The 25,629-nt window shown below is 33.2% G+C and overlaps 1 protein-coding gene across 1 annotated transcript in view; it reads right to left on the bottom strand.

Annotated features, from left to right (window-relative positions):
- The window catches only part of LOC140441466 (uncharacterized), a 232,316-nt gene that overhangs the window by 14,218 nt on the left and 192,469 nt on the right, over positions 1–25,629 (bottom strand). The window contains exon 4 of the mRNA XM_072532609.1: positions 20,098–20,329. Coding sequence (XP_072388710.1) covers positions 20,098–20,329 — 232 coding nt within the window. The remainder of the gene's footprint in view (positions 1–20,097; positions 20,330–25,629) is intronic.

The following is a 25,629-nucleotide window of genomic DNA, read 5'->3' as shown; positions in this document are numbered from 1 at the left end:
CTCCATAAAATCTTAGATTCGTCCAGGGCCCATTTTCTTTCTGGATAATAAAGATTCTCCATTTTATTATTAAAAAAATCTAACAATGGAGATATCTTGGCAAGTCTGCACTGGTTATTGTCACTATTATTGTTAAGATATAAGGCACGCAAAATTAACACAAAGCAATTTTGGCTCATATATTGTCCAAACACTGGATATATCCTGTGGGCAATTTCTCAATCTAATGTCCCATTGTCCGTTATGTAGAAGCCAAGGTATTTAATTCTCCTACTCTTCCTAATTCTTCTCCAAGAAATTCTATGTCCTCAATGATTCCTCTTTCTGCCAACCACATATACTCTGTTTTCGACCTGCTTAAGTTCTCCAAAAGTTCTCTTTAACACCAAATCACTAGCATCATCAAATATCTTACGGAGAAATAAATCAAAACAATGTAAAATAAACACTTTTATGACGATTTAGTTTCTTAATCGGATTTTGTTATTAAAATTGTTTAAAAAAACATGTTTAATTTAAGTAAACTCCTTTTTCCTTTTCTTTTTAAATAAAAAAACTCTATCCGGAAGCCAGCTTCCACTGTAGAAACAAAAAGGTCAAAAATAGTTTATTTTATAACCAGAATTTAGTCCCAAAGATTTATTTTTGGAAAGCTTTATTAATTAAATCCAGCTTGAACTATGTGATGAAACAATCAATGTAACAAACTATATAACGCCTATGTAGAGAATAGCAATCGTGATGTCGCTGAGGGGCTTTTTGATTACCTACTTCGTGATTTGTTTTCAAAGTTGACTATTTTCGAAAAAAATAAATGATTCCATAATTTTGCACCTCACTGTATAGTCATATAAACAAAGTATATATTTTTTATATTTATATGTTTACTCAATAATGTTAATTTCCGTCCGGCTTCTAGATATAGGTAGACATTTCCGAAGGCCATTTTTTCGGCAAATTCTAACAAAATTTCTTAACCAACTTTCCGTCACATCCTGCAAAGGAATAGGTATCGCCATCACCATCACCGCACCGTCAAATACTCCGTGGAAGTCGTGCCCGGAATATTTGATGAGAAGATGAAATAATTTTCGGAAAACGGCCAATTGATTTTAGGCGGTTCGGAGTTGATTTTCTCATGGGTAATAAAATGTGAAATAGTGTTACGGTTATGGAAGTTTCAAGGAGTTGCGATCAAAGGAACTGATTTCTGTAAGCGGTTGCCTCCGATGGGTTGTGTTTTTGGAGGAAATTTGGTTATTGATTGATGGTATTGCTAAGAGTGGGATGAAAGGATAGAAGCACATATGCGGACGTAGGTGTTATAAACGTAGAGTTATAAAAAAATTATAGTCGTTTTTCAACAATGATTAAATAAAAAACTTAAAAGTTTATGGCAATCTTCAGTGTACTATAGTTCCAATACCTATATTAATAATTCATAGAGTTTTAAAAATTTTTTTATAAAGTAGACTACTTAAATAAATACAAGTAAATTAAATCGGTATATGTTCTTACTACACAAATTTAAAAAAACCTGATGATGACCATTAAGTAACGACTTAAACGAGTCTTCAAGAATGTGTAACAAAACATTAACTATTAAAAAATATATGTCTATTATACACGGTAGTCTCTTATTATTTATTATGTTATAAGGCTTCTGAAATTCGCCTGTGGTATATATTTCTGATACTTTTAAACAAACGAAAGTTTTGACGTGACAACGTCTTAAATTAGGTTGTGGCTCGGAGTCATTCATGAAAAAGTGTAACGCCCGCTCACGTCTGTTACAGTGAGTCACCGAACGAGAGAGAGGCCCGCCGGACCGGCGAATGCCTTGCGTCTCTCTCCCACTCAAACATGATTGGTCCGCTGCGCGCGCAGCACTAGAGAATTAGGCGCGTTGAATCGGTGCGTGCTTCCGTGCTTGTGTCTCTGTCTTTCTCGAGCGTTCTTGGCGTTCAAGACACATTACAGCAGAAACACTTCCTTTCATTTCATATTTCTCCTATCATCGTCCTATCCTCAACAAAATCACTCAAATAGAAATTAGTTAAGTTTAAGTTTACATGTACAATGTTTTAGTAAACAAAATATATTTCTATAGTTAAAATTTGTGCAATTCTTATTTTCATTCAATTCCTTGTTCCTATTGTGCAATTTAATAATATTCATATCAATAAATATTCTACCGAGAAAAAGACGTTGTCACGTAAAATCTTCGCCCGTAAAACCGACTTTACAGGCAACCGATTTTTTATAAGAATGATTTATGGTATTCTTAATATTATTATTATTATTATAAAATGATATTGAGATAAAACAGAGCTTATGTAGCCCAAAGGTCCTACTAAACTAAAAATATAATAATACAAATCAATTTTTCTAACAAAGCAAAAATAAAAAAAAAATAAAATATCCAAAAGAAAAAGTTCTTACAATAATAGCAAGTAACAGAAAATACAAATATTAAAGAGTATACTCAAGATCACAAAATTTATTCCAACTAAGAGAAACATACAAAATATATCTTTATATTTTGACCAATATCAGACTTCGATCGAAGCGGTCGTATTTTTGCTACACTGTGACAAATTAAAATTTATTTGATTTTAAATGTGTTTTTAAAAAATCAAAAAATAATTTATTGTGATTGTGTTTTTAAACATTCAAGTAAGTGATAACGATAAATTTGCTGTTTATTGTCAATCCAATAATTATAATTCATATCTAAAACTATCACAACGTTAATCATGCTTAAAACATCTTTTTGCGCTAATTGTTCAAAGCTAACTTCTACCTCCGACAGAAAGCTCCAGTGTGATGGCTGTAAGAAACCAATACACATCGCTTGTACGCAACGATTAAATATGTGAATGGCTGTCCAAAGATAATGAAATTTCGTTTATAATTCTTCTACACCAAAATTTACGGATTGGTTTCTTATGTATACGAATCTAAACTCTCTTATGTCCAAATTTAATGAATTTATAAGTACTGTTTAACTTTTAACACCTCACATTATGCTCCTAACAGAAACGTGGCTTAAATCTTCTATCCCCGATGCTAATGTAAACATTGATAATTTTTTCGTAGAGACAGAGGTATTCGTCGAGGGGGAGGAGTATGCATCTATTTAGCAAATGAAATTACCAATACTTTTTCCATCAGTAATAAAACAATAGACGTACCCGGCATAGAAATAATTATCCACTTACTTATTACTAATAACTCTTTCATATTTAATATAGTTTGCATATACCGATCTCCGGATACAGTACTTGGTGAAATTCCATTTCACTCGATATAAATTTTCATATATATATATATATATATATATATATATATATATATATATATATATATATACATATATATATATATATATATATATATATATATATATATATATATATATATATATATATTGTTATGGATCAGTTTATCAATCAGAAATAGAATAAAGAGTTTTTTTATCATTTTAATATACCGCGGGCATATAAGTTAAAATACAACCCTGTACTTATTTGTAATAGTTAGAATGAGAGAAAACATTGTTCCGTGACGGGACCCGGACGAGTTTTTCCTTGAAAGACTGAGTGAATAGTGAAAGGACAATGGAACCCGTATAATTATAGATTTAAGAATAAACTTGTAATTGTATTTTTCGGTGGGCATTTTTCGAAAGTAAGTAAGAATTAGATTTAGATATGAGATAACAAGAATTTGGAAACTTATTTCTGTTGAAAAAGGCAAAATTGTTAATGGTTTCTGAAAAGTAATTTGAGTGAAAGTAGTTTATTTGTTTTAAATATTATGTTGGAAATTTTCTAAATCGAAAATAAGTGGGAAAGATGAATGCTTATGATTGGTTAAAAAGGAATGATGGGGAATGAGAGAGTTGAGAAGGTTGTCTGGGGAGATTGAAAAATTTATTATGTTACCGGCAGACCAGAAGAGAAGACGTGTTTTCGTGTAGTCAATCTGAGTACCAGTGTTTTCGTTTGTTAGTGAAAAAGGTGGAAGCTGAGAGCAGATCAAAATCGAGAAGATTAATACCTCTTTTGAGTCTTCATAGTCCACGAGATATAATTGAGAAAGAAAGGAGAATTTGTGAATAAAGAGTACCGGTCAAAAGAGGCTTGGGCTTGTGTTTTCGGAGGAGTAGTTTGCTGGTATGCGGTTTGGATCGATGCTGAGAACGGGAAAGATTTGATGGTAGCCGGACATAATCAATCAAGGAAGGAACTGTGGTTTGATCGAGAGGAGACATCATTGGTGTAAAAAATAAAGGTCAGTCAAATAATTTGAATGAAAGAAAACTTTAAGATATTCTAAAGATAAAATCAAATATAAGCATACGAACTAAGATTCCAAGTTTCAAAGAGTTATTTTTTGTGAATAAATTATATTTTATATGGTCAATTTTTAGTAGACATTATTATAAAACAGATCAATAGATAGTTTGTAATTAAAATTAAATTTAGAGTATAGGAGTTTGTTGGGAAAGATAATTGCCCACAAAAGTTATTTATTAATATTCATCGTATTGCTTATTGAAAATAAATACCTAATAATTTGTGTGCATATTTATGTTGTTTTAATGTTAGTTCCGTTTCCTGTTCTATCCCGATTATGAGCAACTAGGAGATACTGAACCCACTAGAAGAGATATATAAAGTAAACTGATTAAAGTAAAATTAAGAAGGCACCCTGAGAATTTTTAATAGTAATTGATTTGTATGACTCTGCATAAATTAGTGAATTAATTAATTAAATAATTGGATAGGACATATAACGAGGATATATAACGAGTTTATTACAGCTGCCGCCGTTTCTGGCAACCTAGCTTCCAACGCTTGCGATCGTTCCAGTCATCTACTTGTAGACCCCTATCTTCCATTGCACCTTTTACTTCTTGTCTCCACGATCTTCTTGGTCTTCCCTTTTTCCTGCGGTTGGTGGGGATCTACTGTAACATTCTCTTTGGCCATCGTTGATCATTCATCCTTTCTACATGGCCATACCATTTCAGCCTTTTACATTCTATAGTTTCCAGGACGTCAATGTCTATGCCCATACGCTCTCTGATTTCAGTATTGCTTATTCTATCTCTTCTAGTGAGTTGGCAACATCTTCTCCAATAATTCATTTCCGTTGCTTTTATTTTGGATGCGTCATTTTTATTTATTACCCAAAGCTCTGAACCATATGTAGCAATGCTTTCTTTCTATGATACTTTTGTATATCCTAATTTTTGTGTTTCGGGTGATGTGGTTATTCCAAAGTATACTATTCAGTTGACGTATTGCTGAATTTCCTTGACCAATTCTAGTAACTATTTCTTTTGTATTCCGACCATTGTTTGTAATGTTTACACCGAGATATTTATAGCTATCAGTATTTTGAATTTGTTTGTATAAAGAATACATACTTAAGAATTGCAATATCGACATGGTTGAAAATTTTGTATAAATTTTCAACCATGTCGTTATTGCAATTCTTAAAATGAATAAAGAAAGGTATTTAAGGTACTTCTTAGGGCAAGTACCCTCCGCTACCTGCCTACATAATTTGAATATTGTCAATCAGATGAGAAAAAGCTATTACCAAAGTCGGTCGCAAAATTTCGTAAGCTGAAATCGCAAGCTCGCAAAATACTCGCTTCGCTTATTAATATATTATATTTGTAACTAAGTAGTTCGCATCGCATTATTATTCATAAATATTATCAAGCCAATCATTTATAGTAATCAGTGTTTCCTAAAACCGCAGTTATAATTTTCATATAAACAGTTCATTTATTTAAACCAGCAGTGTTGCCAGTAGTTCGCTTTGAACATAGAAACGACATTTCGCTAAGCAATTCTACTTAATAAGTCTAATACTCGTAATAATATGTAATAGTGAAAATAGCCTCAGTGAAAAGCGTAGTGAAATATCCCATATCACAGTGTTTTTGGACAGATATCAAAAATTGCTGTTTAATCTTAGAATTAAATATAAGGTAGTGTTTAATCTGTTTTTTATTCCAGCCTCGGCTGGTGGTCCTTCGTCCTTCAATTCTTTAAATGAGTAATTGTCCAATCAGTACTTACTCAGGACAATATGCTTATTGACAAACTTGAGGAATTATCATCCTTTGAAAATCTCATTGTTTGTGAGATTTTAATTTTCCAGAGATTAGCTGGCCCATTATTTCCAAAAATGATACTATCAATTCCCAAAATTTGTTTAAAAAGTTTATCATGAACTCAAATTTATTACAACTGATAATTGAACCTACAAGGTTTATAGCCAACAATAATCCTTCAATTTTAGACTTATTTTTCACAAATGACGATCAATTAAATTCTACACTTGAAGTGTTCTCTCCTGTGCGGTTTCTGACCACTCGCTTATTACTGCTCACATTCAATTTAGTTTAACACCGCCTTGCAAAAATAATTTCGTAGCGTATGCCACTACTGATTTCTTTAATGTAAATTCAGTTTTATCCCAGTTAAACTGGCAATCTATTTTTCTTAATTACTCTGATCCATCGTCAATGTAGGACTCTTTTCTTCATACTGCTATTACAATAATTTCTTATCATACAACCGAACGGCAGCTTTACAGAGATCGACTAAAACCTTGGATTAACCTCTCAGCTACCCATTTAATTCGACATAAGCGAAAGCTTTGGCAAAGATATAAACTGACTGGTTCCCTTGATGATTTTCTCGCCCACCGTAAGTTAAAAACAAATTATTTGAAGAATCTATCATTGCAAGTGGTAATAGTAAAAAAGTTCTTCGGTTTTTACAGATGAACCTAATGATACCATTCCTCAAATAATGAGCCCACGTTTGTCTCAAACTCTGAACAATATATCTTTCACACCGGATGAAATAAAACAACATTTAAGGAAACTACGAAATAATTCATCACCAGGATTAGACAGACTCACCTCCTTTCTCCTTAAACAATGTGCAGAATCTGTAGCCATTCCTATAACTCTCATAATGAAAGTTTCTTTTAATCAAGGTTCTTCCCGTCGTCCTAGAAATTGGCTTCGGTTACTCCTATATTCAAGAAAGGAAATAAACTTGATTGCAATAATTATCGTCCAATCAGCCTGGTTCCTATTGTCGGCAAGGTCATGGAATCGATTATTTCGGAAGCTATGTCTGAGTCTCTTCTTTAAGAAAATGTCATCCCTCACCAACAGTACGGCTTTATCAAAGGTCGTTCAACAATCACAAACTTACTTCACTGTGTAAATGATTGGTCATTATCTTTAAACAATCGGAATCCTGTCGATGTAGCCTACTTAAACTTCTCCAAAGCTTTCGACCTTATTCCAAAACGTCGATTACTAGCTAAATTGGATCACTATGGTATCCGCGGAAAGTTAAACATTTGGATTTAAGATTTTCTATCGGACAGATACTTCAGGGTTCGTGTTGGGGAAGACCACTCACTAGATAAGCCAGTCAAGAGTGAAGTCCCACAAGGATCAGTACTTGGACCGCTACTTTTTTGTGTCTACACTAGTGATCTTCCGCCCATTGTATCCAGTAAGGTTTCCATTTACCCTGATAACACGAAATTATATGTGAATCTAACTATTAACCAACATGTTCTTCAACAAGATCTTGATGCAATATTCAAATGGTACTCAGAATGGTTATTGTTTTACAGATCGACAAAAATAACCCATCACTGCCGTACTTTATTAATGGACATCCCTTAAACTCAGTAACCTACCACAACGATCTCGGAGTGATAATTAATAGTGATTAAATGGGTCTGATCACAGAGTGTCGGTGTGTAAACGTGCAAACTCGAAACTGTTTTTGATCCGTAAATGTTTTACACGTATATCTCCAACCTCTGTAGTATTATTATTATAGGTACTTACCTTTATAATTGGTATTAGTTTTATAAGGATATTTTTGAAGTTATACTTCTATACGCACGGTCGGCGTTGGAAATTTGCATGAGAGTGAATCTGTGAAACCATTACATATGTAAGATAATGAGTAAGAGAGAGACAGAAGATATATTTTCTCTCTCTTCCTCTCTCGAGAATAAAAATGTTCCTTTTGTATATATATTTAATATTATATATATAATATTGTATATATATTTAATATTATACATATATATATATATATATATATAATATTGTATATATATAATATATTATGTATTAATATTATTATTTATGTGATATGTTTTGTATTATTTAAAATTAAACGTTTATAATTATTTTAGGCTTTTGTATTTCAAAATAATCACTGTTTTACCGAGAACTGTCAATTTTGAAATCCGTTGGTGTCATGTCTAATTGGCAAATCCTTTACGTGTTTGGTTCATAGGCTGGTGGTTGTGAGTTCGAATCCCAATTATGAATTTCCTTTTTTATTTTTGAAATATTTAAAAACCTCACGTTAATGTTATTAAATATATGTAATATACGCAAAAAAACATAAATTTTAAAATAAAATGAAAATTTACAACATAATCCGAGTTGTTGGTTTTTTATTTGTATCTTCGTAAAGTAAGTTATGTATATTGACAGTTTTAAATACTTATGAATATTACATTTTAATTTATATGGTATTATTATATTGAATTATATTGCAGTGTCTTTATTGTATTGTAATTTTTATATTAATAACAAAATAAACAATGAATTTTACTGCAGAGTATGTGTATTTTTTTTGCATTTAACTCCTTTTATACATATATAAAAATAAAAATATATATTTTCATTAAAATATTGATACAATCCTTCATTTACTATACTCCTATTACACTCTTACTCTTTCTGCTCTCTCTTACTTATAGCATTACATATGTCATGATTGTGCAGATTGACTCCTATATAATTTTTTAACGGCGAACGCGTGTATAGAAGTATAACTTCTACCGGCAGTCCCACTGGACTGCCACACCCGTTTTTTTTTTATTTTTTTTTTGCCTTTTGAGCATAATAGAAGCTCGCTCCTCTGCCCTTATTTGTTATATAATAATAATAATTTTTGAGTTTAAAATTTTCAAAAAAAAAATTACAAACATTATACAAAGTTAACATAAGACTAGATACAATATCCAGTAAGTTTTCATCAAACTTGTTTTTAGATTATTTCAACTAGAAACTTCTACTATGTCTTCACTTGATCACTTGCACTTACTATGATTCCATTTATCAAAAACTCGGTTAACCAAAAAGTTTTGACTTACAGTAGTTTTAAAAGACATATTTTTCAATTTATAGTTATGACCTCTTAGTCTAGCATCTTCATTGACATTAAAAAAAATTAATGTTCCCCAAAAACTCCCTCTAAGAATTCTATAAGTAGATATAAAGTTAATCTTCCATAATTAAAGGGTAGCTTAGTAGCTGCGTTGTACTCCTTCTAATTAATCAATGTCTCTTTGCAAATGGAGTGACCAAACTGACACTGCAAATACTAGGTGAGGTTTGACATTTTTTTATATAAAGTATGAGTTCGCTTTACTGACTACTTTTGCTGTTTGACTAGACCGACTTAAAGTTTGGTTGACCGTAACACCAAGATCATTAACTTCCTGTACCGATTTAAGAGGGAGGAACTCCATCCAAAAAAAAATCGGTTGCCTGTAAAGTCGGTTTTACGGGCGAAGATTTTACGTGACAACGTCTTTTTCTCGGTAGAATATTTATTGATATAAATATTATTAAATTGCACAATAGGAACAAGGAATTGAATGAAAATAAGAATTGCACAAATTTTAACTATAGAAATATATTTTGTTTACTAAAACATTGTACATGTAAACTTAAACTTAACTAATTTCCAACGCGCCTAATTATCTAGTGCTGCGCGCGCAGCGGACCGATCATGTCTGAGTGGGAGAGAGACGCAAGGCATTCGCCGGTCCGGCCAACATAGCCACAACCTAATTTAAGACGTTGTCACGTCAAAATATGTTATAAATAAATTATTATATACACATTGAACGACAGAATACTTACGCGTATTTATTGGAATAGTTCATTTCATGCTCCATTCCAGTAATCCATAATATGATAATATAAGGTTGCATGAGAAAAAATGCTTGTATAAAAAATATATGAAAAATTAAAAGATAAATAAAAAAATTAGGGTTTCCACCTGTTAAAAATGCGAGGTATTAAAGATAAATATTATTATTAGATAGATAGATAGATAGATAGATAGATAGATAGAGGTATTAAAGATAAGTGCATAGCATCAATAACACGTTAAAGAAAAGTTTAAAAATTAGAACCATTATTTTTCTTTTTGTAAATATTCGTTTAGTAACATTTTTTCTAAAATTTGATAGATTTTATGGAAATGAGTTTAGGAAACGACAAATCGTCTCTTATTTAACCGACTGAATTGCTCAAATGAAGAGAATATCAGTTTCCTCCAAAAGTATCATTAGAATCAACTTCTCAGCATCAAATCTCCATAATATAATAAAAGACCACCTTGTTCGACTCGACTGGGGACCCGGTCCCAAATTAAACTCAAATATATACCATTTTATTAATCCCTCCCTCTTTTTGCCTCTTGGCAAACATTTAATATTTCGCTGGTCCCCTTATTCAATTAACAGTTCCGGTCGTATTTGACTTGCTGAAATGACAATTTTGAATGCCTTGCAAAGTGTCCCAGATCTCGTTCCCGTGGAAGTGGTTTTCGGCATGAGCCGGGCCCACACATATACAGGAAACTTTTGAATTTATTACGACTGTTTGAGCTATCACTGTCGAGGCAGTCTAAATGAGAGAGTAAACAAATAGGGAAATTCTTGCCAAACCTATAAAACCATTGTAACTGCAGTTACATTGTAAAGTAATTTATAAATTTCTAAAAAATGCTTCGGATTCAAAGTATTCGACGAAAACAGTAATAAAAAAAACTAAAAAAAAAAAGTAAATAATTTTTATACTTTACTTCATTTTAAAACTACTTGTTATTATGTCACTGCAATATTTGGAATCGCAGAGGCATATCATAGACATCAAAGAAGATCCTAAATATACTTTTCATTTTCTTAACGTTCTTTATCAAAAAGTATGCCTTCTCCCATTTTGCTTATTTGCTATTTTTTTATTGAGGCTGTCAATCATGGTGGCAAATTCATCTGTGTTTTGGGCTATTTGTAACAGGTTGTCTCTTATATTTTTAGCTGCTTTTTTGGATTCCGATTCATGCTTCGTTTTCCGTCAATGTTTTCTTCAAGTAATCTGTTCATAATCTTCGTGGCGCACTCTATGCCCGAGATAGGCTGTTTTCCATGCTTTAATGTATTTACCAGAAACTGAGAACCATTTATTTTTCTTAGGACTACTGCATTGGTCTTATGCAAGTCCATGTTTTGTAGTCGGATAAGAGAAGCGAACAAATGTACAGTAACCTGTTAGTGTTTGTGAGTCTTTTACGGATAATTAATTTCGGGTGATATAGCAGGTTCCTCGTATAAATCCCGCCCTTTTATTAGTCGATAGAATAATCGAAGAATTTGACAGGCAATTTGTTTCTTCTTCTTCTGCCTTCAGTAATCCAACTTTGGACATAGGTCTCCCCCAAATCTATCCATTGTCTTCTATTTTGCGTCACTTGCTTCCAGTTGTGTCCTCCGATCTTCTTAATATCATCAGCCCATCTCATTTGTGGTCTTCCTCTGCTTCTCTTTCCTAACCATGGCCTCCACTGTTGTATTTCGTGGTTCCATCTCTTATCTTTCAGTCGGGCATTGTGTCCTGCGAAGCTCCGTTTTAATTTGGCAGCATGTTCTGCGTCTTTTACTTTCGTTTTGCTTCTAATCCATTTGTTTGTTTTTTTGTCTATAAGTCTCACCTCGAGCATTGATCTTTTCATCGCTCTTTGTGCTTTCACTATTTTATCCATATTGGACTTAGTGAGTGTCCACGTCTGTGAACCATACGTGAGTATAGGGAGGATACATTGATCGTATATTCTGGTTTTCAAATACTGTTCTATTTTAGTGCTTTTTAAGATCCAACTCAGTTTTCCAAATCCTGCCCACGCTAATTTTATTCTTCTGGTAATTTCGGCAGTTTGATTTTCTTTGTTAATTTTCATTATCTGTCCCAGGTAGATGTATTCGCTTACTGTTTCTAAATTTATATCGTTCAATGTTATTTCTGGAATGTTCGGTGTATTTGTCATTATTTTTGTTTTTTCCAAGTTCATCTTAAGACCTACTATTTCCGAAGCTTGAAATAGTTGCGTCATCATGGTCTGTAGTTCTTCGAAACTTGTAGCAAATATTACAATGTTCAGCTTAATAGCTTATAAGAAAACGAAGACCATCAGATGCTGGAATTGTGGCGAAATAGGACACGTACGAAGCTCCTGTAAGCACCCTAGGTACGACGCAAATCAAGAAACTCACCATCAGGAAAACTAGAACGGGTCGGCCTTAGGGGGGCAGCTTCGACCCAGAACTTTTCCAAAGACCCTCTCATACTAATAGCTTCTTTGAAATGTCGTGAAGATAGTGTATATGTAGATGGAGAAATAAATGGTAAAAAGCATACGTTGTTGGTAGATACCGGAGCGACCAGAACCATTATACGCCCGACAGTTATAAACAGCCGTAAGAAACTGTTACCAACGAGGTTGCGACTTCGGACAGCTACAGGTGAAAATGCCAACATTCATGGAGAAATCCAGGTACAATTGGGAATTGGAGCAGAAAAGTTTGTCCATACTGTTATAGTTGCTGACATCGAAGAGGATGTTATATTAGGAATGGACGTAATGAATATGCATGGATTCCAATTGGATTTTAAGAATAAGGTAATCAAAGTTGGCAACGAGGAGGTATTTCTCCATCCACATAATGACAACACTGTGCAAGCAGCCATTACAGAAGATACAGTCGTGCCTGCGAGAAGCGAAACGATCATAGTAGCGCGGCTACAGGGAATTGTGGACGAAGGGAGACCTGTTATGATGGAGCCTTGGAACCACGACGATGAGGTTGGCCGTGGAATCATAATTGGAAAGGAATTGGTGACTTCGGCCAAGAAAATTCCTGTGAGACTTATCAATGTCAACGACTACCCAGTGACCATAAAGAAAGAGACAAAAGTAGGAACTTGTGTACCTGTGACATCCATAATCCGTCAGGCGACAACATCTGATAATTCCAACGACAAATTCGACCAAATGGTTGCTGGACAGTCTCTGAATCAGATTGAGAAAAGAAAATTAAGGGAATTTCTTCGGCAGTATCGTGATATTTTCTTACCGAAAGGAGGAAAGACGGGAAGAACTACCGTTGTTAAGCATAAAATTGATACTGGTAATGCTAAGCCAATTCGTCAAACAGCTCAACGATTACCACAGGCGAAAAGAGAGGAAGCTGAAACAATTGTTCAGGAAATGAAGAAAGACGGGGTGATAGAACCTTCTACGAGCCCATGGGTCTCTCCGGTGGTCCTGGTTAAGAAGAAAGACGGAACGACGAGGTTCTGTGTGGATTAGCGTTTGCTGAACAACGTTACCAAGAAAGATAGTTATCCTCTGCCTCGGATCGATGACACATTGGACACATTGGCTGGAAGTAAATTGTTTTCTACTTTGGATTTGAAGTCTGGAACTGGCAGGTAGAAATGGACCCAGTAGATAAAGAAAAGACAGCCTTCACCACAGGATCTGGATTGTGGCAATTCAACGTTATGCCATTTGGACTCTGTAATGCTCCTGCGACATTTGAGAGGCTTATGAATAATGTGTTGAGAGGGTTATCTTGGAAAACATGCCTGGTTTATTTAGATGACATAATCGTCTTGGGGGAGACATTCGAAGATCATTTGAGGAATTTAGAAAACGTTTTTAATCGACTTAAAGCTGCCCAATTGATGCTAAACCCCAAGAAGTGCCAGCTATTTCAAGGTAAAGTCAATTATCTGGGTCATATAGTCAGTAAAGAAGGAGTGGCCGTGGATAAGGGAAAAATCGATTCCATTAAGGAATGGCCAAAACCAACTGACAAACACCAAGTGAGAAGTTTTCTTGGACTATGTACTTACTACCGAAGGTTTATTAAGAAGTTTGCAGATATCGCTAAGCCATTAACGCAACTTACGGAGGAAGCAAGAGATTACCGCTGGGATACAGACTGCCAAAATGCCTTTGAGACCTTGAAAAAGCATTTAATAACAGCACCAATTTTAGGGTATCCACTGCCAGAAGGAGAGTTCATCTTAGATACAGATGCAAATAATGTGGGAATTGGAGGAGTGCTGTCTCAGATTCAAGGAGGACAGGAACGAGTCCTCGGATATTTTAGTAAAGTTCTTTCAAAACCTGAGCGTTAACAGCTATCTTAAATGACTCAGTTTTCTTCCATTAACATTTACTCCCTTATCTGCCCAGTTAATGTCTTTGAACACGTCTTCAAGTCCAAGTGTGAATAGCTTTGGTGAGATAACATCTCCCTGGCGAACTCCTCTGTTGATTGGTATAACTTTGGTTTTCGCATCAATTTGTATTTTCATTGTCTTCTTCTTCTTCTTAAAGTGCCTATCCGTTCCGGATGTTGGCGATCATCACGGCTATCTTTACTTTATTTATTGCAGCGCGAAACAGTTCAGTGGTAGTCGTGTTATACCACTTTCGTAAATTTTGAAGCCAGGAAATGCGTCTCCTTCCAGGTCCTCTCTTACCATTTACTTTCCCTTGGAGAATCAGCTGGAGAAGGCCGTAACGTCCTTGATTTCTCATTACATCCTAGATATTCCAACTTTTTAGTTTTGACGGTCATGAGACCGTCAAATTACACCGCTACAATTTTCATTGCAGCTTTCTTGTAAATATTGTGTATAAGCATTCTGTATCGGGAGTCTATCCTGCAGTTGTTCATAGCTCTCTCTATTGCCCAAAGTTCTATGTAGTCGAATGCCTTTTCATAATCAACGAAGCCAATATATAAGTTCAAGTGATATTCATTGGTTTTCTCTATTAGAGTTATGACTGTAAGAAGATGATCCGCTGTACTGTAACCTTTTCGGAATCCTGCAGTATCTTTCTTTTAAAGCTTTAGTTAATAAATTGTGTTTTGTAAGCAGAAGGTAATTTACATTTTTTCAGGATTGCAAAAAGACGTTTTCTGATACTTTTGGTGTCAGTGGTCGACGTATGCAGATTCTGTCCGAGAAAGTTGGTTGTGATGACGAAAGTATTAAATATAAACGGGGCGATAAAAGACAAAGACGGGAGGCTGATAATAAAGAAAAGATTATTGATTATATATCGTCAATTCCAGCAGAATAAAGTCAATAAGGTAGAAGTAACGCTCCAAATCGAAAATATCTCCCAACAGAGCTTAACGTAGTTAAGTTGTACAAATAATTTTTGGAAAAGTACTTTGCTGATTCTACCGAGCCACCAGTATCTAGTCAGTGAATTATTGAAATATTTTTGACAGCGAAATAAAAATGTACTGTGCAAGTAGTTGGCGTGAATACGTTAGTTAAAATCATCATCATCAATGGCGTTATATATCTTCGTGAGTGCCGCATTTACCTAAAAGACGTCTATATACGTGGAGGTCTCCTCAAGATTGCGAAGGAAATATTGTGAGGAACCAAATCGACTACATTACAATTAACAAAAGGTTCCGTAATGGTATACTAAATGTAAAAACGTACCCAAGCTGTGACATAAATTCAGACCACAATCCTGTAGTCGCAACCATTCGATTAAAACTTAAAAGAGATACAAGGCTAAACCCAGTCAGAGAATAGCATGGAGTAGTGCTAACCAAGGACAGAAACAGAAGTATGAAAACATGGTAGACACGCAGTTAGAGTCTAAGACAATAGCTCCCACTAAGGCGAAGACAATAAAAGAAAACATTGAAGACATGTGGGGGAAAATTAAAAATACTGTCTTGGAGGCAGCAGACCAAAGTATACAGAAAGAAAACCGTAAATATAGAAAACCATGGATGACAAACAAAATATTACAAATTATGGAGAGGAGACGGATGGTAAAAAACAAAAATCTAACAAGATACAAAGAACTCAACAGGGAAATTGAGAAAAAGATAAATGTAGCTAAGGAAGAGTGGATGAAAGAAAAATGTAAAGAGGTAGAAGATCTGCATATGAAGAAAGGTATCTTGAGGTTCAAAAACGGCTGTATGTGTGCTTTGTCGATTATAGATAGGCCTTTGACCGCATCAAACACGGAAAATTGATCGAGGTGCTAAAAGAAGTAGGGTTGGATGGACACGACATAGCTATCATAAGTAATACATACTGGAACCACACAGGATGCGTTCGAACAGAGAACGGAAACACCAAGTACATCAACATAGAACGAGGAGTGCGTCAAGGATGCAATTTGTCCTCCTATTATTTAATGTATACGCCGAATATATAATTAGAGCTTCTCTTGAAGATCGCCCTGAAGGTGCAAGAGCCAATGGAATCATCATTAACAATATAAGATATGCCGATGACACCGTAGTATTAGCAGAAACAGAAGACCAACTTTTATTGCATAAAAACCCCCATGAACAAGTTACACCTAACATACAAATAAATGGTATCACCCTTCAGAGTTCCCAAAGCTTCATATACCTGGGCAGAGAACTAAATAGTCAACTAGACCACTCAAAAGAAATTAGAAGACGCATTGAAATAGCAAGATCTGGTTTCATGAATATGCGTAAAATGCTCTGTAACCCCAAGCTATCAGTCTCAATAAGATTGAGAACACTACGAAACATGCTACGTAACATCAGAGATTGGACCCACACAAAAGGAAATGAATTAATTCATCAAGCCCAGAATAGAGAGAAATTTGCCATATTGATCGCCAACCTCAACAGAGAAGAAACTTAGGAGGAGGAGGCCGCATTTATTATAGTTAAAATACCATATTAAAATGAAATAGTTCTGAATATATAGTACGAAGAGAAGATACTACTACTCAAATGAGAGAACGGAAAGACATCGTCGACACTAAGAGAGCGATGCGTTGAAGAACCACTTGCAAACTTAACATTGCAAAACAAATATTTCAGTCTAAAGAATATGACAGTGTATAAATATAAAGTGCTAATACATTTATAGAAGTCAAAAATCAAGATGTAAAATGAAAAATAATTAACTTAGAAATATTAAAATTGAAAATGACACAAATTGTTCATTTACATTTAATACGAGTACCAATGGTTTGAGTTAGATTATTTCTAATATATTTTAATATATTTTGCTATTAAATTATGTTTTTCTCCCTATACTTAGTGCTACCTCAATCAAACATCTTTTGGTTTTTGCATGAACGTATAAAGCATATTGTACGCAACTCGTGCAAAAAATGTTTATTGCTTCCGACGTGTTGTGAAAATTGGTCTGAGAACTTGCTGGATAGTTCATTTTCACACTTATTGTATAAATATATATTATTCATTCACTATTATTTGTAAACAGACTATTTAAAAGTACAAATATATATTATCCGATAATTATATATTTTACTTTAAACCTCATTGAAAATATGGTATTTTGCTTAATTGTCAAATAAAATAATTTTTTAGACTATTTTTAACTGATAAAACGTCATAGCAACGCCACGTTTCCTTCCTGTCCGTGATTTCTCAGCGACAAAATTATGACATCCGTCACGAAGGTGTCTGGTAATTCTATTGTTGTCAGTTTGACACCTAGCATTGAAACTTCCGTGTTAACGAATAAAACAATGATTGGCACATCACCTAGTGACCGGGAGAGTAACTACATACACATGGCGCTAAATTCAAAAGTTTAGTAATATTGCCTAGGATTGTGAACTCATTTTAAAGTAAAGAAAAATCGATATAATCCTAAAATAACAAGAAAAATCCGTATCATATATGATAATAAATATTTTTCGTATACTTTTTGGGTTTTCTTGTTATGTTGAGACTATTTATTTTCCATTACATTAAAATGTCAAAGTGAAAGAAATAAAAATACAAAAAAATTATAGAATAAAATATAGAATAAAACCTTTATTTATAAAAATGTTACAAGAAATGTTATATGTGTTACAAGAAATATTAATAATACAAGCCAAGTGTAGTATAATTTAGTTTTCTTAATGTTGTGAGAACAACTGGTCAGTATTTAAATTGTTTTGTCATTCTTATGTCAAGTTTTATATGAATAAAAGCCTAATTCTGCAAAAGGCATTTTACTACAATTTTAGTTGCATAAATTTACAATTTAGGGCTCTTAACAGCACTCACCCATTTATCAAACTAATGCTTGCTAGTAGTATCCATGCAATCTGGAACACAACATCTTCTTTGTTCATTTCTTCGTTTTTCCATTGGTATTCTATATAATGTGTTCGATGCCATAATAAAAAATCGTCTAAAATTGTACCTTTTTGCACTACTTATATAAAAAAATTTAAATTATAAAATAAATTATAAAAAATAAAACAAATACAAATATGGCGCCGTATTTATCTAAACTCAACTTTGAATTGACCACAGCACACTCCCTCCGCGCAAGAACGAGACTAGCAGCGCCACCAAACGAATGGGAGCGAAATCCGAACGTGATTTGACCTTGGCTATCCCTATTACCAATCTAGGCGTAATTTTATCTATGGTTTGACAAACGTGATTGAGGCGTAATCAATTTTGGACAGATATAATAAATCCAGACGAAAAATCAAGATTTGGATACCGGTCAGGTGAAGAAATAAAAAAATTTGTTTCAGAAAATGTCCCATTAAACCCATAAAATGTTCCAATTTTCGGAGTTTCTACGGGTGAGAAATTTAGCGCTTGAAAGATGTACTACCATAACTAGCAAAAATTCTCAAGGATTATGCCTTTAACATGAAAAAAGGCAATGGCAAAGACTATAAAGAGTCGTCTGTAAAGTCAATGTGGAATACTACATCAAAAATGGTACAAGAAAAATATTTTACGGAGTACGGCATAAAAATCGACCCTTTTAAAAGCATTATCCACTGAAGAACTATTAAAAATCATCCAAAGCTACGACGAGGAAATCCCAGATGGAGCACAAAAAAGTTTTTTCACCTTTGCTCATTTGAACTTGCTTGGAAAGGCAATGAGGCCGTAAACTGCAAGAATTATTTTTTCCAGAATAAACTTGATGTTATGGGAAAATTTACTCGCCGAATTGAAAACAACAGCATTTTTTCCAAAACAAATTAAGGCGGTTCGAAAAGTTTGGCAAGCAGCAAATGACTGGTAAGAAATACATCAAACAAAAATGTATGCCCAGTTAGATTATTTTTGAGATTAATGGAAAAAAGGAGGTCAAAGATTTTATCAGACAGACTCTTTCTTACCGTTCACCCCAAATAGAGGGATGGATTTTGGTTGAAAACCTGTCCACTTGGAATCAACACCATATCTAATTGGACAAAAATGTCAGCTGAGAAAAAAGTGGAATAGACACAATAAAACATAAAATAACAAACTATTCTGATTGATCTTCAGCTGTGTCAGCCTTGTGCAAGCAAGGTGTTTCTGAACAGGAGTTAATTAAATTAACGGGTCACTCAAATGCAAGCTCTCTAAAACCATATCTGCAGCTGGATTTCAGTCATTACCAGAAGTTTATCGAAAATCTCAGAATAACAAATGAAGCTGGACCTTCTAGTTTCCAAATGCTACAGGTCAATAATACACAAAATCATGCTTTGGTAGAAAAGAATGGGCAAACTAATATAGCTTATAATAATTATACATATAATATTGTTAAATGTCTCGTGAAATAGTCTTGTCGAATCTCATTCGAGAGAAAATTATTTCCCGCAAAATTTTCTTCTGGTTTTATTCAAGTTTGTTGCCTTTTGACAATTTTCGCTTATGAAATTTTGACAAAATCACTCGACTGAAATCTCGTGATTTAACTGTCAAAATTTAGTTCGCAAAAATTGCCAGGCAACAAACTTTCATACCAGTCGAAAATATTGCCGGCAAAATTTTCTCTTTATATACGAAAAAATGATTTTAACCAGAATAAAAATACAAACTTTCAAGATAAATACCGTGTGAACGCTAAAAACTTGGAAAATTTACCTTTTCTCGTAGCATATCTCTCGTCCTGGTCGCCTGCGTTCTGCTCCTGTGGAGTTCCAGTTGCAGCTCCAGACATCGCTCCTGCCAGTTGACACTACCGTTACCACTAGAACTACCGTGGCCGCCAGCGTCCACTACGTCGAAAGCGGCGAGAGAAGGCGGCAACACCGAATTCGCATCGCGATTTCTACGCGGCAAAAGTCTGGGTGACGAGGGGGTTGAATGCGACAACCTGGAAAAAAAAATTAAGATGGAATTTATTTTACATATAAAATATTAATTGTTTATTATTGGCATTATATTTATTATGATTATTTTACTATGTATGTATATGAATTAAGCAGTTATTTATAGAGTTACGTTTTTGTTAAACTTTGTTAACTAAGACCGAAGATTCGTCTAAGAAACTAGACCAAAACTGCTTCCTAAGAGAGCTAGAGTTTTTTTTAAATATCTCCAGAACGCTTCTATTTAAAAAAACGAAAATTGGTACGATTATTTATCCTCCAGAATTGAATCGATTTCATAAATTGGTAATTTCTAGTACAGATCATAGGCGTCTGTTTTGGGTAGGTCAACGGTTATTTTAACACATACCTTTTTTGTCTTTACCGTTTAAGCATTAGTGATACTAGAATAGTAAATTTTCAGGTATTCTAGTACTAATTATCATCTACTTATTTAGTTGGAGGCTTTGAGTAGTGTTAATTATTAATGGACAGCTGGAAATATACCAATTAAATTTTTTTAAATAAAACAGTGATATTGTCCATCACAATTTGGAGATAAATTTGATTAATAGAGAGAGTATTAAGGAGCACCGTGTCTTATTTTAAACGTAGAATTATTTTAAATTATATTTAATCTTACGTTTTTGCTTAAATGTATTCGATTTCCGTTATTACGAGTGTCAAGTACGTCATATATAGGTTTCTATATACTGTCAGGTTAACCAAAAATTCGTGTTTTCTAAAAGAGAATAAAATTTTTATGTCAATTGTTGTTGAGAAAGTGTACGAAAATAGGCACACATATCATCACGCAATGTATAAATTTTGCAAAACCCCTTCCATACAAAATATCGCGATATTTGTTTTATAGACACTTTCCACTTCAGTGACGTGTCAACTGAATACGATAGGTTTTTATAACTTTTCAACCCTTATCGAATAAAATGTTTTATTATTTGGCATTATTACGTCGTCGAGAGACAAAAGTTATAAAATAAATAGAACGATAAAAGTTTACGGTTGCTTTAAAGAACGGACAATTTATTTCCTTTGGAAAAATGTATCTAAACGTACCGTAGGAACAGATAGAAAGTTTTCGTACAGCTGCTTAACAAGTATGCCAGAAGATTTATAAATTGCAATAAATAGAAAGAAATTAATCAGGATGCAGATGGTATGTTCCTTCAAAAAAAGTTATTCTTTCAATATAAGCTAATGTAAAATATATAGAAGAAAATTGTGTAAGCAATAGCTTATAAATGATGTATCGTATGCCGCATATTTTTATTCTTAGGAAGAAATCATTTAGTGTCAGGCATGATTGGATTTTTTAATGGATTTCAGAACAACTTAAAGATATTCAAGATTTCGCTGAATAAAAATGAATTGACGCATTTCCCAAGCTGCCAAGTGTTAGCAGCCGATAACGACCAGGAAACTATAGAGTTTTCAGATTTCAGTCCATGCATTCAAGAGGTTATTGAAGAATTTAACTGCCGATTCAAGGAAACTGAGACACTGAAAAGTAGTATAAATAAAATGGGTGCTATAATCGACGAACAAGAATCACACCTACAGCTTACACTATGTGATCTTCAAGCTGATGCGTTTCTACAGACCAGGCAAGAAAAGGAACTGCATTTAAAACGAAAGTTACTCAAATTTAAGAAAGTTTGGACTAAAGATGAATATAATGTTTGGGAGCACGTATATGTGTGAAAGTATTTTTACTTTCACGAAATTAATTAAAAATCACTACAAAAGTCGACTTACAGATTCTTCCTGGTTGCATTTTTTGATATTAGCAACAACCGAGGTAGACGTGGACATACGTACACTGGTAGATGCAGCTGATCGACAACAGTATTCTCACTAAGTTATTTTGTGAGTTCTTTTTTAGTATGTATTTAAAATTACATTACTTTAAATGTTTTAGTTAGCAAGTTAAAATTCTAGTATGTTATTCTGTTTCCATTTAGGCCACTTACGTTTATACCATGGTCGATGTTGATTCAAATAATATTTTTTTATAATAAATGTTGTACTTTTGTATTACTTTTTTGTTTGCATTTAACCTTCCGTTGGGCGCGGCTGTTCAAATTGATACAACACAAATGTTTTGTGCCAGTATGTGTGTCTCCTAGACAGTCAAAAATTTTCGTCACCAGTAGCTTCCTACCTCTCACTATTCTACAAAAGTTAGTGACAATGATGATTACGATGGATCTGACGCAGATCATCTAACACAACTTTTTTTGGAAGAGAGAAAAATAAAGGAAAGAAGCTCTTAGAAAAAACGAAATGGAATAAAAATCACAAAGAGGTCGTTCAAAACAACATAATCTTATTCGCAATTTACCAGGTGTAATAAGTGCTTCAAGAATGGCAAGAACTCCTTTGGAATGCTGGAGTTGCATTATGGATGACGAAATATTGCCTATAATTGTACAACAGACCAACCAATATATTGAAAGTGTTCAAGCGCTCTTCAAACGCGATAAAGATGCCAAGCCTATAGACATCTTTGAACTGAAACCTCTGCGTGCGAAACAAGGAGGATGACCAAAGTTAGTAAAGAAAAACTCAAATATTCTGAAAGAAAAATACTTTTGTACCTCATTACGATGTATCACCAACCAAAATAAAACGAGAACAAACATAGAAAGAAAACAAATTTATATTGATGATCATATTCTCGAAAAGATTAAATATCAGATACTATGTAAGATGGGCAAGACAGGTACATAGACTTAGTAATAAAAAACTTGTAAAATTGGTTTCGGAAGAGTTTCCTGCAGAAAAAAAATATCAATTGGACGTCCCAGAATGCAATGAAGAAGCATTGCTGGAACATATTGCTGGAAGGCCGAGTTTTTTGGAAAAAATTGTAGTCAGCCAATACCCACCCAGGGTTGAAGCGCTACATGATGATAATGGTGATGATGATAACCTGAACATACAATGAGGAAGCGTCCGAAGATGGAACAGTCATTAAAGACCATTAACGAAGTAGGAAATAAGAAGGACAATTTGGTTTTTCCCAGCAAGAATATAGTATTGAGTGTAGATGAACAGATGTTATTAAATGAAATATTTTCTAGAAAATACCAATCACAACTACATATATTTTATTATTGTAGAAAAATAGTGTGTCCATCATAAGCAAAAAGTGACACTTTTTAAGAGTTCTTGAATCCACAATATACAAAATAATATATTAAGTAAATCTTAAGCTAATTTATGTGAATATTTATGGTATTCTATATCTATAATTGTAATTTATTCATTACAATATTTCTTCATGCGCACAGGCCGCACACAATCTTAGTAACCATATAAAAATAATACAATTTCTATAAATACTCATACAGCTGCATTTTATGGGATTCTGTTCTTGTTTTTTTGTCGGCCTCGGGTTACTTAACACATTATTAGTTCAAGATATGCGGCAACTTCTTTTATAAAAATATATTTTTCTGTTCGGGTATTTTTTCTATTTTCAGTGGTTATATCTTTAGTGTTTATATTAAGAGGCAACAAATAGAATACAAGATGATTCAGCATGACATAAAATTAATTGTTCTAATTTCACAATTCCGGCAACATCAAACAGTTGTAAACAAAATAAATAAAAAAACAATAAACGGGATGTATTATTATAGTTTTATTACTAAAATATAATCTTGCTATGATTAATTAGAGGACTGTAGAATAATAGTATTTTCTTCTAATAATAATAAGAAAAAAGTAAAATTTTGCAAAATAAATATTTATTTTAAATTGTTCAAACAAATTACTTGGTTAAATAAAAAATTCACAAATTAACTAAATGCATTCTTATGATTTATGCCACGTGGTACCAAAATTAAAAAACCATAAATTTTTGTTGATTATAACCAGAGATATTGCGACTTTTATAAATTTTATAGTTTATAAATTTTATAAAGTAAGATAGTAGCAACAGAGATGGAATGCCTGAGAAGATGCTGCAGAGTAACAAGAATGGATAGAAGAAGCAATGACGAAATAAAGCAAAGAACATCAATAGAAACAGACATACTAACATATATAGAACAAAAAAGACTAAAGTGGTATGGACATGTAAGAAGAACTAGCCACAGCAGATGGATAAAGAGAATAACCGAATAGAGCCCCATAGGAAGGAGGAAAAGAGGACGACCCCGAAAATCCTGGAGGAACGAAGTAGACGACGTCATGAGTAAGAGAGGCCTAAACGATGGAGAATGGGACAACAGAGAGAGATGGAAACGGTTGAGCGAGGGAAGGTAGTGAATACTGTAGAATCCCTGAATATAAATATATATATATATATATATATATATATATATATATATATATATATATATATATATTGTGACGATTGGGGTTTATAGAAAATAATTTATAAGTTATATACTACATAATATTAGATATAAAAAAGTATTTGATTATTTTAAATAAGTTATATACTAGAGAATTTAATAAAAATATATTTATGTGAGGGCATTTTTAATAAATTAGCATATAATAATTGTAAAAAGTTGTATTTTAGTAATTTTAATGTTGTAAATAGATTTAAGTGAGCCATGTGCTTAGGCAACCAACTATACAGTGGATTGACAGATAGAAATTAATCATAATACGAATATAAGTGGGGTTATAATAATAATGTTGGTTTGAGGTGTTTAATTTATATATATTTGATGATTTAAATGTTTATTCTGATCTGAAAAGCCTAAATGTCAACAAAATTATCAATGGAACATTAACGAATTCTTCAGAGTGCAGAGTGTGACCATTGTTTACAGTCGAACATTCTCGAAATAATGATTATGGCGGTGGATCGAACAGATATTTTTTTCGAGAACATCTATATAGAAGTGATAGAACAAATTGGAACATGATTTCTTACCAGATGGTTCTGGAAGATTGAAAAGATATAAATACCCGTGATTTGGATTCAAGATGGCAGTTTTTAGTTAGAAGTCAAGCAGTTTATTATGAAAGTTAGTAGAAGATAGACACAATTAATTAGTGAAGTCAATTGTTCACAGTTTTAGTAAATCAGTCAAGCAGTTTTATAAGAAATATGAAAGTTAGTTGGAGATAGTCCAATTGTTTAATATTGTGAGTTAAATGAAGATTAAAAATTATGCATATAATTTAATGCACATTTATAATTATACACAAATAATTATTGAAGATTAAAAAAAAGTATATTGGAAGAAATTAAATTATATTATGGTTGGAGATTAGTATAAATCAACTTATAATAAGTGGATATTGGTATATTGAAAAGAAG

This window comes from Diabrotica undecimpunctata, chromosome 1, assembly GCF_040954645.1.
Source record: "Diabrotica undecimpunctata isolate CICGRU chromosome 1, icDiaUnde3, whole genome shotgun sequence".
In the NCBI taxonomy this organism is placed as follows: Eukaryota; Metazoa; Arthropoda; class Insecta; order Coleoptera; family Chrysomelidae; genus Diabrotica; species Diabrotica undecimpunctata.
Note: the sequence above shows the minus strand (reverse complement) of the source record. Positions and strands in the feature narration are given on the sequence as shown.